At 37.8% G+C, this 20,709-nt stretch overlaps 1 protein-coding gene and 1 pseudogene across 2 annotated transcripts; both read left to right on the top strand.

Moving 5' to 3' along the window:
- The first annotated feature begins 761 nt into the window (after positions 1–761).
- LOC149725336 (sodium-coupled monocarboxylate transporter 1-like) lies at positions 762–10,950 on the top strand. The gene is made up of 13 exons (XM_089892352.1): positions 762–920; positions 2,228–2,331; positions 2,621–2,809; positions 3,188–3,253; positions 4,505–4,624; positions 5,441–5,595; positions 6,008–6,148; positions 6,787–7,005; positions 7,731–7,843; positions 8,324–8,481; positions 9,356–9,561; positions 10,083–10,186; positions 10,704–10,950. Exons 1-13 carry the CDS (start codon positions 869–871, stop codon positions 10,898–10,900), a joined length of 1,824 nt encoding a protein of 607 aa, XP_089748478.1. The 5' UTR covers positions 762–868; the 3' UTR covers positions 10,901–10,950.
- A 3,202-nt stretch (positions 10,951–14,152) lies between these two features.
- On the top strand, positions 14,153–18,901 carry LOC149725335 (galactosylgalactosylxylosylprotein 3-beta-glucuronosyltransferase 1 pseudogene; annotated as a pseudogene). Its single transcript, XR_016386493.1, has one exon. The product of XR_016386493.1 is annotated as a galactosylgalactosylxylosylprotein 3-beta-glucuronosyltransferase 1 pseudogene (transcript).
- The last annotated feature ends 1,808 nt before the right edge of the window (positions 18,902–20,709 follow it).

Raw genomic sequence — 20,709 nt, 5'->3', positions numbered from 1 at the left:
TACAAAAGGTTATTCCCTTGTCGCAGAAGAATGCCCAAATCTAAACACCTATTTTATTAGCGTGTATACTATTTGCCCAATTGCATTCTAACATAAAATCCAGTTATAATTGCACTTTTTATTCGTCGCAACATTTTTACCATTTTTTTAATTCAAGTATTACTTTATGACTGGTGGCAAAGGCAGCGAAATAAATCTTGTAGTTAATTAAACTAAAGTGTTCGCACCGAAAGGTTAGCTGTCAATCAAACGCTAAAAACGTGGGAGTTTCGGCAAAGTGTAAAAACGGTCCTTGACTTCTAGTAATCTTAACTGTGCTAAGCACCCATGACGGGGTTGGGGGGGGGGTGTTTGTGTTGATATATGGGTTGGCTTTCGGGGTGATACAATGTACATGGTGCGTTGAAGGGGACACGTATGCAATTGCTTGCATGAAAATCTGAAACAAATTTCTGTGAATTCAGTCTTGAATTTTTAATAGGAAGCCGAAAGGATATAATTTGTAGAGGGATGTTTAAGATTTATAATATGTCATGCAGCGATGGTTTATGTAAAGTAGGCTGGGGTAAAATGGTTTATGTAAAGTAGGCTGGGGTAAAATGGTTTATGTAAAGTAGGCTGGGGTAAAATGGTTTAGGTTTTCATTCTCTTTCATCGTCCAGTTAGGTAGAAAAAAAAAGATTATTTGAATATTTATGGTATTTTGCAACCGTCACAAATCTAAAATACGTTTTAATTGTTAAAACAATCTCAGGAAATATGAGAAAGTATGAGCTAACGTATCCATCTTACCCAACCACTACTGTGTGTTGTTTAGACTTTGAAATATTAGAACTGATATTGATAGTTTTGTATAAGCAAGGTTTGAATGGAGGTTGAAGGAGGTGGATTTGGTACGGCGGACTTCGTTGTATTGGGAGGTAAAGTAACTTAAGCAGTTTAGCAAATATATATAGTAGGGTGGGGGGAGATGAGACACCTTTTCATTCTATTTTCTCGTCCCATTTGGTAGCAAACAAAGAACATTTGAAGAATTATAAAACCGTATTCTTATGACTCCTATAGACCGTTGTCAATTGTTTAAAACACGATCCGGATATTTGAATATTACGTGCTAAAGGTGTCCTATCTTCCCCACCTTACTATATATCTACGTTTTTGTAATTAGTTTTTTTTGTGTTTAGGATTTAATTTAAACATGCACTCTAAAAAAGCGTGAACAGTGAAAGTCGATATAACACAGGTGTTCCGTTTCGTTTAGAATACTGTGGGGGTAAGATGGATACCGTCAGAACATAATACCCCATATTTCCTGATTTTGTTTTTAACAACGCTCTTTTGTAGTTGTGAGGATACGGTTCTATGGTTTTGTAAATATTATTTGTTTGTTACTAAATGGGTCGAGAAAATTTAATAAAAACATGAACCATCTTACCCGAACCTACTTTATATTATTCCTACAACAGGCCACCCGCGTTTATAGGTGTCCACACACAAACCCCAAAAGTCCAAACGGGTGAAACGTGTTAATATTATAATAAAAACGTGGCTACCCTGTATAACGTTACAAGTTGTACAGTAGGGTGGGGGAAGATGGGACACCTTTAGCACATAATTTCCAAATATCCTGATCATGTTTTAAACAATTACCAACGGTCTATGGGAGTCGTGAGGATACTGTATTATAATTATTTCAATTTTCCTTGTTTACTACTAAATGTGACGAGAGAATAGAATGAAAATGTGTCCCATCTTTCCCAACCCTACTATACCTAAACGCCTTTACCACTATTAACTTATCCATGTCAATTACCGAACGCTCTGCTCCCAATTATGGTTTAGAGGTTTGTTGATGTTTATACTCATGTGTGGGATCTTTACGGCTTATAAACGCCTGCCAATCTTTAACACCTGTTTCCGGATTACGCTCAAGTAATTGGTTTTGGGTAAATGGGGTTTGCTTCAAACAAACAACATTTTCGATATACTTTAACACGCACGATATATAGAATATAGCGTACGTGTTAGGGTAAAACCTCACACCTATATAGAATAGAATGTGCATATACAATGTTGGGGTAATGGGCCAACTCTGGCCTAAATCCCAGGTCCCATGGCATGCCTCGCTGTAGGACCTCACCCATATAGAATAGTGGTGTGGTAACGGGCCAGTATACATACATGCCTCATGCTTACTTTTAAACTAAATTAAATATGTTTTACGCAGTTGCTTTATTCCTGTCTCTGGCTATCGGGATCTATTATGCGATCACAGATAGATCGGATAACTCGACTGAGAATTACTACTTCGGGAACCACACCATGTCACCGGTAACTTATTATACATTTGCTGCGGGTATTTATTTATATAGTATACTATATTCGGGAGTTTGGAATAAATATATGGTGGATGGAAAGAAGTCGCTTTTATTCTTGTTTTATCGTCCCATTTAGTAGTAACCAAAGATTATTTATAGGATCGTATCGTCGCCACTCCAAAAGATACCTACTAATTGTTAAAAAACCATTAGGAAACATGGGATATTAAGTTGTAACAATATTCATTAGCCCTACGGCCATTTAACATCCTCTGTTCATAATAGAGTTGTTTCTATTTTAGTGGCCGGTGGGTTTATCTATATCCGTGAGCTTCATATCCGCTATCACGGTCATAGCGTTACCGGGGGAGGTCTACATGTACGGTACAGTGATGCTATGGACGGCATTTGCGTTCACAATTCCTGTTATCTTTGTTTGCTGTTACTACATACCACTCTTCTATCGGCTAAAACTGAAGTCAGTATACGAGGTAATAAGGCCTATTACCACAGCCATTTTACACAGTCTATCTTAAACACTATACATCACAGTTGGTTAGCGCGCCTTCTTCGAACCCAGAGGTTATCGGTTCAAGGCTCATTGCTACCATTGTGGGCGTATGTGTCCTTCGGCAAGACAGTTAACGACAATTGCTCCAAACAAATGGTCACTAATGGATTGTCCAAATTATCCGCCACACATTAAAAAAATAAACACAAAAAAGATAATCACCCACAAAGTAACATACATGGTAACTCGTAAGCTGGCACGAGGTGTATATGAACACCCGTGTTATAACGACTGTCGTTTTCTGGCCACGCGAGGATAAAGTAAGTTACATTCATTCATTTATTCACATATATTTCAGTATCTGGAGCTCCGATTCAATACAACTTTACGACGGCTTACTTCCGCACTCATAGTTTTCACATTCGTAAGTATGTTAATGTACGGTACAAGGTGCCTCAATTGCTCTATGTTAGATAAATATATGCAAATGCAAAGTAACCAAATACCAACTCAATAAATTAAACTTCGCTTATACTATTATTTGCATATACTCGTATGTAAGTAAGTACGATAGGTGTGTGAAAAACAGATCATCCGTGATATAGTAGGACGGGGAAAGACGGGACATCTTTAACACATAATATCCAAATATTCGGATCGTGTTTTAAACGATTAACAACAGTCCATGGGAGTCGTGGAAATACAGTTTTAGAATTCTTTGAACGTTCTTATTTGTTTACTACCAAGTGGAACGAGAGAATAGTATAGAAAAGTGTCCCATCTTTCCCCACCCCACTATATAACGACTGCCGTTGTCCCGCCATGCAAGCATAAATTTACATTCATTTACAGTCACGAATTCCTGTGCACAAACATGTATTACCAAAGCCAGCAACGGAAACACCCAGTTTAAAACATACGTCATCAGGAGCAAACAAAACTTACATAACAGCATCACATTACTATAAGTCTACTTCTATTGAATTGGCCCGTAACGGTCTAACTGGCTTTTACGGTGTTGTGCAAACGCAACGCTGTGTAGTTCTTATATATTCTAGTCTATATAATGTTCTATACCGAAGCAGGCCAGGGTACATGAGATTTAGGCTAATACTGCCCAATTACCCCAACACTATAGTACTGCATTAAAAAAACCTCCTAATTGCAACAACGAAAAATATGCTCTGTGCAAAGGCTGACAGAAACTGCGAAACGACATTGGTTTTATACGTTCAAACAAAATATAGAAGGGGGTGGGGAAAGATGGGACAAAGTTTCATTCTATTTTCACGTCTCATTTGGTAAAAGCAAAGAACATTCAAATAATTTTAAAACAATACCCTTACGACTCACATAAACCGTTGTTAATTGTTTAAAATACGATCATGATATTTAGATATTCTGTGCTAAAGGTGTTCCGTCTTACCCCACCCTACTATAAAATAAATTTAAGCAACTCTAATTAGAAGAATGACACCCAAATGTATCAATATAAACCTAACACCTGATTTAACACCAACAAAGTTACACACGCGGCAACGCGTAAGCTGATATAAGGTGTATGAACACCAGTGTTATAACGACTGTCGTTTCCGCCCTATAGGATAGCGCAAGTTACATTCATCCGTCGATTAATTTTTCATTTACCGTTTTTAATCTCACATTCACGTTTCAGGTTATATACACGGGAATCACAATCTACGTGCCTGCACTTGTAATAACTGCTGTCACACCGCTGAAACTCAACTGGTCTATAGCACTCACAAGTTTAATATGCACCTTATATACAACGGTGGTAAGCACATATGGCTGTTGTTTTCAGGGCCAAGACATAGAAATTGTAATTTGTAGATTAAAAATTACGGTGCTAGTGAAGATTCTACCCCCCCCCCACCTTATTTGCTAACCACTAACCCCTATAATCACTAACTACTAACCCCTATAACCACCAACCCCCTAACTATTAACACCTAACCCCCTAACCCCGTGCAGGGTTTGCAAGCATATCCCATAAAAATTGTTGATTTTCTAAATATACAAGCGTAAATACAGACATCTATATACCTTTATAAAACACATAAATAAACAATCAACTAAAACTCAACAACTTCAATACAAAAGTTCTTGCTTATTTCATGCACATATTCTTTTTCAACCAAAATAATATGCACATTATTTTTCTATCAAAACAATATGCACATCATTTTCTACTAAAATCCCCCCTAAAAGTATAATATGGTTAGTAGCAATAAAAGCAGAACAACATAATTCCGGCGCCGTGGCGTAGTGGTTGGCGCGCCTGCCTGTAACCATTAGGTAATGGGTACAAGGCCTGTCGCTGCTACCATTGTGGGCCGATGTGTCCTTGGGCAAGACACTTAACGGCAATTGCTCCAACCCAGTGGTCAACAATTGGTTGTCCAAATTATCAGCCATACATAAAAAAATGAAAAAATCCAAAAAAAATAATCACCCACAAAGTAACATACATGGTAACTCGTAAGCTGGCACGAGGTGTTAAACCCGTGTGATAACGACTGTCGTTTTCCGGCCACGCGAGAAAGTAAGTTACATTTATTCATTCATTCAATTATATACCTCACATATGCAGGGTGGGATAAAAGCTGTGGTGTGGACAGATGTTGTTCAAGCTGTTCTTATCCTCATTGGGATCATCGCCCTTCAAGTGAAGTCCCTCATGCTTGTGGGCGGGTGGGGCAACGTGTTTGCTGCGTTGGAGAAAGGACATCGAATGAATTTTTTCAGGTTAATGAACAAAACTTATTTAGCTATGCACGGCGAGGGGTCTTTATAACTTTTTATACACCTTGTGTCAGGTATGTGCAGTGGTTCACTTCAAGCACGGGTTTTAAAAATTATAACTATCTTAATTTCACTTAATTTTCCCGGGGAAACGACAGTCACAAGCAGCGACAAAGTTTACGGGGCTGCGACCTTTGTTATTACATGGGTGTTCTTCTGTATGTAACTTTGTGGATGATTGTGACTTATTTCCCTCGCATGGTTGGGCAGCAACAGTCGTTATAACATAGGTGTTTTTTTATACACCTTGTCCCTGCTTATGAGTTACCCCAGATGTAGCTGTATTACAAATATTTAACTTCAAATCCCGCACCAGCCCACAGTATTGACTTATGTGTTTAATGTTTTTTAATAGTTTTGACCTAGACCCGACAATACGTGCAACAACATTTTCGGTGGTGATTGGGATGACCGTGTTCACATGTGGAGTCCAATGCACATCTCAGGCTTTGGCTCAAAGATATCTGTCATGCAAGACTTTAAAACAAGCGAGACAGTGAGTTATTTGTGAAGATTAAAGGATTTGTTAAGATAACATGTACCTTGTGATGAGTGGTACAACACCTGCAAGCATTTGTAACTGTACACATAATATAACTAATGGTTTCCTTTCAATGTATAACAATCAACTGGTTAACCTGCGAGCTAAAGGTTTGGCATGAAGTGTAAGATTCCATCTTTCAAGTTAAACCAACCAGAAAATGATTGATTGATTGAATGTCATTTGTTTCTCTTCATATAGCGAAACAACAGAGTTATTGCACAGGTGTTCTGTTTCATACACATTATGTTAACTACTAAGTTACACATTTGTAACTTTGTGGGTATTGTTTTTGCTGTAAGGCTGGAAATTTGAACAAGACATTGGTGACCAGTGACCACTAGGTTGAAGAAATGACTATTGGATAAGATAGGGATGTGCAACCTGCAGTTGCCAAATAGCACAAAAAAGTTGTGCAAGGAAATACCCCGTTTTGATCTTATAATATCAAAGAAAAAAATAAACTGTTCTTGGTCAAAGCAAGCCTATGTTAAATAAATGAGGCCCGCAGGTTCACCAGTAATTTATCTCTGTACCGTCTGTAATAAAGGTTGCTCACCCAATAAGATCTTGATCATATTTTATATCAACAGGTCAATGGTAATAGGTTCCATAACCAACGCAGTATTGGTCACAATATGTGGATTGAATGGCTGTATCATGTTCGCTTACTACAAGGACTGCGATCCAGTTTTATCGAAGAAAATTCATAAAATAGATGAGATAATGCCGTTTATGGTGATGGATGTGTTTTCCAAGATGCCAGGGATGTCTGGTGTGTTTGTATCTACAATATACAGTGGAACCCTCAGGTAAACGATGGTAATATAGTAGGGTTGGGGATGGGACACCTTTAGCACATATTATCCAAATATACTGATCGTATTTTCTTTACCAATGGTCTTGTTGATTTTCCAAATATACAAGTGTCTCCAAAATATTTTTCTCAAAATAAAACCTACTTACAGTTAATACATTAACCCCTGAATTTTAATAAAATTGACGCCGATACAGACATTCATGTAGGCATATACCTTCATAAAACACAGAAACAAACAATCAACTAAAATTACCAATGGTCTATGACAGTTGTAAAGATCCAGTTTTGTAATTCTTTAAATGCTCTTTGTTTACTACTAAATTGAATGAGGGAATAAAATGAAAAAGGGTTCCATCATCCATCACCCTACTCTATATAATTTAACATAAGTATTAAAGTTACCAATATTTTTATTTTTTTGTGTAAAAAAATCCATTAAGTTTTTAATTCAAAAAATAATTCTGTAAATTTCAATGTTTGAGAGTATGTGGTCAATAATAAAAAGTTTAATAAAAGCTATTTATGAAACTTTTACATCGTATTGCCTGTAGGATGTAATACACACCTTTTATTCAAAACATCTTTTTATTAATAAGCGTGTTTTGACAACTGTTATTTTACCATTATTTTTGTTTGAGCTTTTGTAAACCATCTTCTTCTTCTTCGTTGTCGTGACCGAAGAGACGAAATAAGTTTCATTTATGTTATATACCACAGCACTGTGTCCTCTGGTATCAATTCTCTTGCCAATGTTATCCTTGAAGATTTCTACAAACCAAAGCGACCAAACCTCAGCCAAAAGTCATATCTACTCGCAAGCAAGTTATTCGGTAGGTCAATGTTATGAAGTACTGGGCTAAATCGGGTCTAAACCTAGGTTCTCAACAAGGACCTCGCCCATATAGAAGTTTGTATTCTCCATCTTGGTTTAAATGTGTAAGGGCAACAGAAAACTTCATTACATTTAATTTCATGCCACAGTGTGTTTTCTTTGGCATAAACTTTTTGTATTTATTTTTTTGTATTCAGTTTACTTTACCCCTTTATTAGAGTAAAAAAGGAAAGCTAGAAGTAAATGGGCAACTTTAACTCATATTTATACCTCAGACCCATAACCATAGCTATTAACAGCAATATAGCTTGTACTGCTTTACTTACTACCTTTTAAATGAATTTCAAAATAGGCAAAAAAAAAACAAGCGGTCTTTAATTTATGAAATATACCTAGGAGCTGGGAACCCTGACCTAGGCTTTCTATAATCCAAAATACAGTTTATACTGCTTTAACTAAACTGCCATCTTTTTAACAGCCTTCACCCTTGGCATAATAATGACAGCAACAGCGTACGTGGTCCCATTTCTTGGCACCACAGTCGTACAAATCGTAGTCAGTGCGTTTGGATTATTTTTGGGGCCCGTTCTTGCCACATTTACAATGGGGATATTTATACCATGGACAAACTCGAAGGTAAATACGCTGCCTTTATATATGGAGTACATGTAGATGTCATGCATGGAGCTTGCCATGATATGACATCGGTCGCTAGTAGGTGGGGAAGTGGGGCAGATTATCAAACAGCTGCATGAAACAATATTATTGAGGTAAAAATCATATTGAAGATGCTATGCATGGCTTTAAGTATGAATGAATGTAACTTACTTTATTCTTGCGAGGCCGGAAAACAGTCATTATAACACGGGTGTTCATACAGCTTACGAGTTACCGTGTATGTTACTTTGTGGGTGATTATTTTTAGGTATATGTGTCCTTGGGCACACACATTCAACAGTTATTACTCCAACCAAATGAAATAAAACACGCAACGACATGTTTATACTTTTTCTGCCAAGTTTAACCAATAACCATTTCATATACGGCGTGGTAGCACAGTTGGTTAGTGTGAGATTTCCTGCGGTAACATGATAGTAATTATGTCTAAAGGGTCAAAAAGCTACCGTTAAAACCTTTTTTATTACGATATATATCTCCGGTAACGCTTCTCAGTGCTGACTATATGAGTTTGTTTTCTTACTACATTGTGAATGTCATTATCGACTTATACTGTGCAAGTTATAGTGGTTAGTGGTGATCATAAAAGTTACAAGGACCAAATATCTGCTATTTAATAAAGCAGTCAGAACGAGTCCAAAGAGTCTGCTTAGGCATTCAGTTTAAGAGCACGAAACCTCGGAAGTCAATATACAATCTACTAGCAGCAGTAAAACAAGAGGAACGCCGCAGTTAGTGCACCTGCCTTTAACCCAGAGGTTATAGATTCAAGGCTCTTTGTTGTAAGTTATATTCATTCAATCATACAAACAAGTTTCTCTGTCATTAACAGGGGGCAATTATCGGTGCACTCGTCGGTTCAGCTGTTGCATGCTGGGTCTGTGTCGGCGGGTTGGTGTATGCTCCTTATCATGATATAAAACAAATACTGCCCCGCAACATTAGTGGGTGCGTTTCAAATTCATTCAATGCAACGGAGGGATTAACGACTCCTTTATTTGGTCATACTATGTTGCCGACAGCAATTCCAACATCGAGGTATTACTTAAACTGTAACATCTGTATATACTTGACAGTGAGCATGAGGTGTATGAATACACCATGTGTGTCTGGTGTATAAGAAGACACCCATGTTATAACTTGACAATGAGCATGAGGTGTATGAATATACCATGTGTGTCTGGTGTATAAGAAGACACCCATGTTATAACTCGACAGTGAGCATGAGGTGTATGAATACACCATGTTTGCCTGGTGTATAAGAAGACACTCATGTTATAACTCGACAGTGAGCATGAGGTGTATGAATATATCATGTGTGTCCGGCGTATAAGAAGACACCCATGTTATAACTCGACAGTGAGCATGAGGTGTATGAATACACCATGTTTGCCTGGTGTATAAGAAGACACTCATGTTATAACTTGACAGTGAGCATGAGGTGTATAAATACACCATGTGTGTCTGGTGTACAAAAAGACATTCATGTTGTAACTCAAGAGGCCAAGACAAAATTTATCAATTACCTGAATAACAACATTTTATGTTTTATTCCCTAGCCCATCACTGACCACCACGTTATACTCAGTGTCGTACATGTACCACGCAATGATTGGGTTTATGGTAGCTTTACTCACAGGTGTGGCTGCATCATTCGTGACAGGTAAGCAGACCACATTGTAGTAGTTTTACCCTAGTTTTCTTGGGTAAAAATTTGGAATACCAGGTTTATATGTAATTTGTGTGTCAAATTTTTGTTTGTGTCAGTTGTCTTGGTCTTGTGTTAATATGTTTCTGTAAGGATGAAGACCTACGCCATAAGGCATAAGACATGGAATTTATGCCATAGTTAGCCTAAACGTTATAGTTTTGGAGTTCAAAAAAGTACCCCATGTGTAACTGTCCAGTGCTAGTGAAGAATCTCCCCCCCACCTTATTTGCTAACCACTAACCCCTAGGTTAGGGGGTTAGGTGTTGGTGGTTAGGGGTTAGTGGTTATAGGGGTTAGTGGTAAGCAAATAAGGTGGGGGGTAAAATTCTTCACTAGCACCAACTGTCTTTCCCAAAGGTCCCAAGTATGAATAAAATAAATAAATGCAAAATAATCATGTTCCTACATTACCATAATACAATAGTGATGTCACAAAACACTCCAGTGATGTCACAAACCTTATTATTAGGTCACAACATAGCTTCACAAGCAGATCCGCAGCTTTTTCTTCCTTTATTTGACAACAAATTTCTCCCGGAAAAAGTACGAAAATTCTTCCGCTTGGGAGTGCCAGAGATCCAACCACGAAAATTCTGCTTCGCAGAAAACTGCCCACTGGAGGAAAAAATCAACTTAAATCAAAATGGAACAGAAAACGTTCAATGAAAAGATGATTTAATAATTCTATATTTCTTTAATAAACATAAATGATGCTGTTATGGCGTTATATAATGGAATAGAGATATGAAAGAAACAAATGTTTGAACAAGAATATATAAGTTATATTGTTGCAACTCGACGCTTAAAATGACGTCGCATCACTCAATCAAAATACGTTAATTAGTGTCAACATCACTGCGGATATGACGTATAAAAACAATTAGTATTATAGCACATATAGCACCCGACTGAAGCCTGTATATGAAGTCGGAGTCATTTAATCAACATGGAGTCAATTAACCCAACCAGCAAACCTGTTTTTTAATGGGGGCTATAATCAATTCATTCATAAATAAACAAACATTTGAATGAATGGAATTTATTTCGTCTCTTCTGTCACGATAACGAAGAACATAAAAGTTGACAAAAGCAAAAAGACGGGTAGTAACGGTAAAACAACAGATGTTAAAACACGCTTATTGATAAAAAAGAAGAAGTAATGTTTTGAATAAAATGCGTGACCGTTACATCCTATAATTTGCCATGTTTAAGGGAACTTGTTCCCAAATGAAATATAAATATTTGAGCTCCTTGAAACACAACAGCGAGCTTTATTTAACCGCTTTAGTGAGCCGCTTTCAATCCACAACCTTATCTTTGATTAATAACACTTGTGCCGAATGAAAAGTCAAACACGATGACTGCCCTTGTCGGATGAATAATGAATGTTTCGCACCATATGTGCCGGGTGTATAAGAAGACACTCATGTTATAACTTGACAGTAAGCATGAGGTGTATGAATACACCATGTGTGTCTGGTGTATAAGAATACACCCATGTTATAACTCAACAGTAAGCATGAGGTGTATGAATACACCATGTGTGCCTGGTGTACAAGAAGACAGCCATGACAGTGAGCATAAGGTGTATGAATACACCATGTGTGTTTGGTGTATAAGAAGACACCCATGTTATTACTTGACAGTGAGCATAAGGTGTATGAATACACCATGTGTGTCTGGTGTATAAGAAGACACCCATGTTATAACTTGACAGTGAGCATGAGGTGTAAGAATACACCATGTGTGTCTGGTGTATAAGAAGACAGCTATGTTATAACTTGACAATGAGCACCAGGTGTCTGAAAACACAAAGTAACACGAGGTGTATGAACACCTGTGTTACAAATACTGTCGTTTTTCGGACAAGGGAGTATAAAGTAAGTTACATTCATTCAAGTAAAAGTTCGGCGCCCGCTTACAAGTCTGCTCAATGTCAAACCAATTTCAATGTCAAACTAAGGCATATATAGTTTAGTACTGTGGAGTTAGATGGATGCGGTTAGCACGTTATCGGGATCTTAACAACGCCATTTAAGAGTCGCAAAGATACGGATATATAGTTCTGTTATTATTCTTCATTAACTACCAAATTGGACGATAAAATAGAATGAAAACATGGACCATCTTACCCCACCCTGCTGTATATTATAGTCGAGTGAGAAGATAAACCATAGTTAATATCAAATAAGGATGTTCTTATATGTGGGCTGTATATATATTTATAACCGCCGTGTCCTTTTAATTATATTTATATCTCATGGATAACACGATACATCGTGGGTATGCAGTTGTACCCGTTTACTTGCACATATGTTTTCTTTCACTTGAACCGAACTGTGACTCGATGGGCGACTTGAGTTAATGTAAACTTATACCGATGGGCCAAGGATGTATAAAGAGGTGGTTAATGGTAGGCGGTATACAAACCCACAATGACCCAGCAAAGTATACGAGATAAAGGAAACGTTGCAAGCTATGCGTGGGAAATGCATTCAATCAAAGAAAATGCAGAAACGCCTGAGATAAAGAGAAAAAGGTTTATCTGATCTGCGACCGCGGGTTTCTTGGTTGTATTTATTCAGGTAACTTTCGAGCATACCTTTGTGCGTTCGATCGTGAAATAGGGACAGAAGCGACGGACAAAGTAAAAATATAAAAGTAAGACGGCTGAAGGTCACTACATGCCTTTATATAGTAGGGTGGGGGAAGACGGGACACCTTTAGCACGTAATATCTAAACATCCTGATCGTGTTTTAAACAATTAACAACGGTCTATGGGAGTCGTGAGGATACGATTGAAATTCTTTGAATATTCTTTGTTTATTACCATATGCGACAAGAAAAAAAAATAAAAGGTGTCCCATCTTTCCCCACCTTGTTATATATATGTATATAGGTTCATCGTTGTATGACCTTAGGGTTACCAAGTGTGTTTCGCTATAGGATCTACTTATTAAATATAAATTAATAATGTTAATTTTTTAGTTAACTATGAACATTAAAATGCTGGGCCAACTCTGGCCTAAATACCGGAGTTAGTGACGTAGTTATAGCCACTAAACCAAGAAAAATGACCAGCAGTTCAATTTATTTGTTCAGTCAGTTATATATTTGAGCACAAATGGTAAGTTAATGACATTTAGGTAAACGTTTCTGAAGTCTCAAACTATTTGCATTAGAATAGGCGAATACAAGATCAGGTTTAAAATATTGTGTTACTTCTGCCACCAGACATAATGTGAATAATATTTCAACGGCATATCTGGTGTAAAACGTAGCGTATTTCTGACGTTTCGTCTGTCATACGCCGAGACTTCATCAGGGAATGTGATTTAAAAATGGATTAGCTGAAACTCTGTTTTTTATATAGTAGGGTGGGAAAAGATGGGACACCTTTTCGTTTGGTTTTCACTTTTCATTTGGTAGTAAGCAAAGAAAATTCAATGAATTATAAAACCGTATCTTCACGACTTTCACAGACCGTTGCTTATTGTTTAAAACACGATCAGGCTATTTGGATATTATGTGTTAAAGGTGTCTGCCCCCACTTTCCTATATTCTATAACTTCTTGGTTGTGGGTGGTTTAAACGAACGCAGTTTTATAACCTGGTTATACCATAGGCTGAAGTGCATGCAGGCCGCCAATGCAGTCTATATTCCAACCCAATATCCTGTTTCCGTTATGTGTGCGCTACGGCTCCAATTAACATCCACAAACCCTTCGAGCACATTGCGCAGTTTTAGTATAATACGATGCATTAATTTGTTTGATACAAACTGAACGTACGCTATATAATAAGGTTGGCAACTCCGGATATAACCATTGTATTAATGTCAGCATTGTGTGATTTGAAGATATTCCAGACAAACATAGAAACTCATTGCGCCCGCGGCTAGAACGAGGACCAAAACCAGTTTGTGATGAAATACGTGGCGAGTGTTTCAGCATGGATGAGATAGTAAGTTTTAAGCGATTGCAATCGACTGCATAATTTGTCAGTATATTGAGTACTCGAATTCAAGTTAATATATGGATGTTTAAGTAATCTAAAGCGGGGGAAGACGAGACACCTTTAGCACATAATATCCAAATAACCTGATCGTGTTTTAAATAATTTACAACGGTCTATGGGAGTCGTGAGAATACGGTTTTAGAATTCTTTGAATGTTCTTTGTTTGCTACCAAATAAGACAAGGAAGTAAAATGACTAGGTGAACCACCTTCTACTACTCTACTATATAATAATAAACCGAAAGTATCTATATACCAAGATCAGAGCTGTGAATTTTCCCATTTTTTGTTTAACCGTTCAGTTTTAACCGGTTAACTGATACAAGTGTAATCCTAATAAAAGCGTCTTGTTTATCGCTTTTCTTTCGCGAATTTAAGGCAACTTTAACGATGTACGCATGGACTATGCTTGCAATACACGCGCAAACGTTCTTAAGGTCAAAGTAATGCTTTCTAATTTGTATTCAAACCTATTTTAAAGCACCTGCCGGCTAAATAATCAACGTGTGAATTGCTATTATGTCGTAAGGACACGATCAAAGCAATAGTGTCACTGCGCACTCTGTCTTCGCGAAGAACCAATAATCGAACGCAAACACTTGACTTTCGTGTAAATGAGTCAGATATTGATTAAGGTATATGCCTTATGACGCATAGTTCGGTTAACAACTTAAACTTTCCGTTAGCGATAAACCGAATAGGTTAGGTAGCCGGTTAACCGTTAACTTTTTCACAGCGCTAACTATAAAATACATATCAGCACATTTATTTTACACATTTCGTTTTGGGATCACAGAACTTAAGCTTGCATATTCACAGTTGACTGTAAGTGCGGAAAATCAAGGAATGGAATAATTAATGTGATACGTCCGGTTACAACCCGGCTAAATGTTTCACTAGAGTAGTTGTTGTCAACTTATAGTGCATGAAGGTCTACCAGATGTTACGCGAGTGACTTAGTAAAGTTTAGGCAAACTAGTAGTAAATGACGTAACAATATAAAATTGTTTCATTTTAATGTTTTTGCATCAGTGACACGTGGTTTTCTGTAATGAAAATTAGAAAGCGAATATGCATAGGTTTTATGGTCGTTGGTTTGCAATTATGAGCTTTTTTGAGTTTTTACCTCAGATTAAAAATGAGTCGCCGGCGTATTATTAGTACGACAGGTAATGGGTGCAAACATAGTTATAATGGAATACGTAAAGTAACGAGACTGAACCATTGCATGACTGTTGCAAGGATACAGCCAAACTTAAGTTACTTTAGTAAAATATTATTATTAATAACTTTATTTGTCTCTAGGATTACGGTAGCGAAGATTTAGAAATATTTTAAATGAAAATACGTGATATATAGTGGCAAAAAAACAGCAGTTGCCTAAATAAGCGAAGTAAAACACGCCAAAATAAGCGTAGTGAAACTAGCGTATAGTGAAACACGCCAAAATAAGCGTAGTAAAACTGTATACCCATACTTATATTAAAAACGTTTGAGGTATAGCTTAAAGCTTCTACATAAACCCGTATTGTGGCAGGAAGATCGTAGTTTTATTGCGTGCGTTTCGTGGTATTTGTGGCGGTCGGGAAATTATATAGTCGCGTTTGCATTAGATATAAGCTGAGATATGATGATGGCATATACTCAAATATTGTATATTTGAATACATTTCCATTCTTACTTTCATTTTATGTGAGTAATAGACTAATGATATTTTTATTCGCAAAACAGGAACACCATTTGTTAGACTTGATTTCTGTTTGCTATGTGTATTTAATAGCACTTTGTGTATTTTGTTATGGTACAACGAGAATTCAGAATCGTTCAATAATATGAGTGCTAGGGCTTCAGTTTGTATATAGCGCCCCTTGTTTAACCCTTGTTTAACATGCTATGAGCCATAAAAACCACAGCGTGTTGTTTAAGGATGGGGTTGTAAAAAGTTTATTCTTTTCTAGACAGCATACGGTAGGATGGGGGAAGATGGAACACTTTTTAACTCTATTTATCGTCCCATTTAGTAGCAAACAAAGAACATTCAAAGAAAGATAAAACTATGTCCTCGATCGTGACTCTCATAGACCGTTGTTAATTGTTTAAAACACGGTCAGGATATCTGGATATTATGTGCTAAAGGTGTCCCATCTTCCCCCACCCTACTGTATGATAAATACCATGTCCCATAGTGTGCATCGTCGTTTAATGCCTCACGCATATAGAATAAAATAAGTTTAAGATTTCTGCTCTACTGGTGAAGTTTAACTAATTTTCCTCAAATGGCAGAAAAATGGTCGTTATTAAATTACGGGTGTTATGTTTTATACACCTATCGCCAAGCCGCGTACGAGCTGCTCCGCATGCAAGGTATATGTTTCCTGCGTGTTCGTTAAGTTTCTCACCGCAGGCGGTATAACACGGGTGTTATGTTTCGTACACCTTATGCCGCTTATTAGTTACCACGTATGTAGCTTTGTAGTTGGTTATTTATTCCGTATCAGTGTCTTACCCAAGGACACACACCATGCGGAAGTTTAACCGTTGAGTCAGAGCACCGGGTTCTCCCGAATTAGTCACCACAGATGCAGAACCGTGGTGACGTTATTGTTGAATATTCAGCAGCGGTTGTTTTTCATTCTTTAGCATTCGCATGACTTCTATGGGATGTGCGTGGCTACCGCTTGCTTATTTCACAATACAAAAAACAACACAGAAACGTTTCGCGATAACTTAGTTGCCAAGCCCACTGACGTGACGTGTCAAATGGAGTCCGCGTACATAATATATAATTCTCTGTTATTGAGTGTCTGCCTCAGTTGGGTCCAGATGGTAGCAGCCTTGTTGTTATTTGGTAATTTTATTTTTTAGGTCTCGGGTGTTTTTAACAATTAACAACGTTTTTAAAGTCGCGTGGCTACCCGCAGTTATAAAATTTTTGTATGTTTTATTTACTACCAAATTGGGACGATAAAAGAGATGAAAACCATCTTACCCCACCCTAATATATAGCGTGTGTGAATATCAGCAATATATTACAGCTATATTGTTCTTGCAGCTAAAGTTTTATATTGTTTAGTAGCCAACTACATGCGGATATGGCAAAACTGCCAGCGAGGAATTTTTGCAATGTTCTCATAGTGTTGACTCTGTTTCTGTGGATTATTATAGCTATGACTGGTATTCTGCCGCATAGAATCAATTATTTTGGACGCCGAAGTTTCTCATGTAATTTTCCGGTAAAACCGGAACACATGAATGCGGTTCCTTTGCAGAGAATCCACGCCATCACGTCAACTTACGCGAGGCTTACACAAAAAGCTGATCTTACAAGGTTGATCCAAACTTTGATGCATCTCTCTAACTTTCATTGGATTCTAATCGAGGATTCTGAAGAAAAAACTCCGCTGGTTACGAAGCTCTTGCAGCGATCAGGACTGAACTATACGCATCTAAATAAGAAGAATGGTGAACAAGTAGGCGGCGTGAAGGACCTTCTGACAAGAAACGCAGCTTTGGCTTGGGTTAGAGAAAATCTTGGACCGGATGACGGTATAGTTTATTTTATGGATGATGACAACACTTATGACCTTAGAGTTTTCGAAGATATGAGATCAACTAAAGTAGCTTCTATATGGCCGGTAGCGTTGGTCGGTGGCTTAAAAGTCGAAGGACCGGTTCGGTGTAAAAACGGCCAAGTTTTAACATGGAGGGCAATGTGGAAACCAAATCGGACAATCCCCGTTGATATGGCAGGCTTCGCTATCAGCACTGCTCTCTTGCGCCAGCGTCCGGACGTGAATTTTGTTGGCGTCGGCGACCTGGAATCTAAGTTTCTTGGCGATCTTGGTTTAACAAGAAATCAAATGGAAGCAAAGGGAAACAACTGCACTGAGGTTTATGTATGGCACACACAAACGATAAAAGCAAGCGCCCCACACGAAGAAAAAGCCGCTGAACTGGGAGAAGAGTACAACCCAAGTTTCGAAACATAGATTGTTGTGATCGTGAACTTTGTACTTATAGGCTTTTCCTTTGTAGTTTTCACACATATTATATCATGTAATGATAAGAATGTAAACAAATCAATGCAACTTATAGTCCTCGCATAGCGGGGCAAGGGCAGTCGTTAGAACACTTAATTATGCGAGTTCAATATCACACGCTTTGTTTACCATTTACCACATATAATGTAACTCTGTGAGTGATTGTTTTTTATATATGGCTTTTTCAACAACACATAAGTGACCACTCTATTAGAGACATCATTTGATTTTCCCCATACACCCACAATGGTGGCAATATTGGTTCTTTGGTTGTCTTACTTTATCCTCCACACCTTCTAAAAACTGCTTTAAAATGAACTTAAATTTTATTATCCATTGCCTATATCTTCAATTTTAAACATGGGGCCAGCTCTGGTCTACGTCCCAGACCTCACAGAGTTCCCTTTGTATTTCACTTCTCTCATTAAACCTTCACTTGTGAATTGTATTAATCAACAATGCTTTTTAATATTATACTGCGGCATTTATTTTTAGTAATTCACCCATATTTCAACCATTGTGTTTTGTATCGTTGCGGTAATATGTAGCAGCATTCACCTACTAACTTGTTATACCTTAATCAATGCTTTGTTTACGTTGCAGAAAACAATTAGGGTTAGTGACGTCATAATGAAATCGACGCATTTGATTGTTGGTTGTGGATTGTCCGGGTCGGTTATCGCGGAAAGAATCGCGAACGTTTGGAACGAGAACGCTCTGATTATCGAAAAAAGAGAACATATCGGTGGGAACTGTTACGATTATGTTGACGATCAAACTGGGATTCGGATGAATAAATACGGAGCGCATTTGTTCCATACGAAAGACGAGGGCGTGTGGAAGTATGTCCAAAAATTCGATAAGTGGACACGATGGGAGCATCGCGTTTTATCAATGGTGGACGGACAGTTCGTACCCGTGCCTGTGAATATTACAACCGTGAACCAAGTTTGTGGGGAAAATATTGAAGATACTGAAGAGATGGACGCATGGTTAAGTGCTGTACAGTATAAAGGACCTATTGAGAATAGCGAGGACATGGCGGTGTCTAGGGTGGGGAGAGTTTTGTATGAGAAGATGTTTAAACCTTACACGGTGAAGCAATGGAACAAAGGGCCCGAGGAGCTTGATCCAAGCGTGCTGGCCAGAATACCAATTAGAAGGGATTTTGACGTCAGGTATTTTAGCGATAAATATCAAGCCTTGCCCGCGAAAGGTTACACTCATTTCTTTGAACGTTTGCTAGATAACCCAAGAATCCAGGTACAGACTGGAGTCGACTTCTTTAAATACAAGCTCGAACATGACCTTGGCCAGTTTAAAAGCATTTTCTATACTGGACCTATTGACCAATATTTTGATGGTTTGAAACTTGAAAGCCTTGAATACAGAAGCATCGACTTCCATATTGAACGCTTTAGTGATATGAACTATTTCCAACCGTGTTCTGTTGTTAATTACCCAGAGACCAATGTCCCATTCACCAGGATAGTAGAGTACAAGCACTTTCTTAACCAGGCGTCAAAACATACTGTAACTGTCAAGGAAACGACCAACGACCACGGCGACCCTTACTACCCGATACCAAACAAGAGAAACATGGAGTTGTATGAATGCTACCGGCAGATGGCGGTAAAGGAGGAAAAAGAGAAAAACGTTCATTTTGTTGGGAGGCTGGCCAACTATAAATACATGAACATGGACCAAGCAATAAGAAATGCACTTGACTTATTCGATCGCATCAATAGTAAAGAAGAAATGAACTAAAAATACCAAACAGATAAAAAATAGGCGCCAAACCTGGGGTGGTTGGGTGGGCAGGTCAAACCTGGAATTATCTACATTACTATATATACCTAACAGATATTAATTGTTTTTTATTTGTTTTTGATTATGCAAAAACAACGCTTTTATGTTCCGTACAGTTGTACTGTGTGGTAATACAAATTAACTATAAGAGCAGAAGCAATAAACTGAAATAAATGTTATTTGTTGTTTCTTGCGTGGTGGACACCGATAGTTGTTACAACATGGGTGTTCCGGTTCATACACCTCGTGTTTGCTTGCGAGTTACCACATATGTAACTTATTTACCTTTGCTATGGCGAGGCAACGACAGCCATTATAACACAGGTGTTCTGTTTCATAGCATACGGACGTTTACTTTGTTAAGGCAGCTCTACTGGAGCGGCAAACTTTTGGCCGACCTTGGCTTAACATAAAATCAAATGGAAACAAAGAGAAATGACTGCAATGAAGTGTATGACACAATACGAACTAAAGTTTAGGGAAAAGACTTTGAAACTTCGACCCGTATATATTCCACACATGGAAGGATCGACGTGACTCAATCATTAGACTTAATGGACCCTGATTCGGCCATTTGCCATTATTGTACATCATGTGTATTTAGGCAGA

The sequence above is a fragment of the Ciona robusta genome, chromosome 14 (genome assembly GCF_009617815.1).
Source record: "Ciona robusta chromosome 14, ASM961781v2".
Classification (NCBI taxonomy): domain Eukaryota; kingdom Metazoa; phylum Chordata; class Ascidiacea; order Phlebobranchia; family Cionidae; genus Ciona; species Ciona robusta.
The sequence above is the reverse complement of the archived record's forward strand: the minus strand, read 5'-3'. Positions and strand labels throughout refer to the sequence as shown.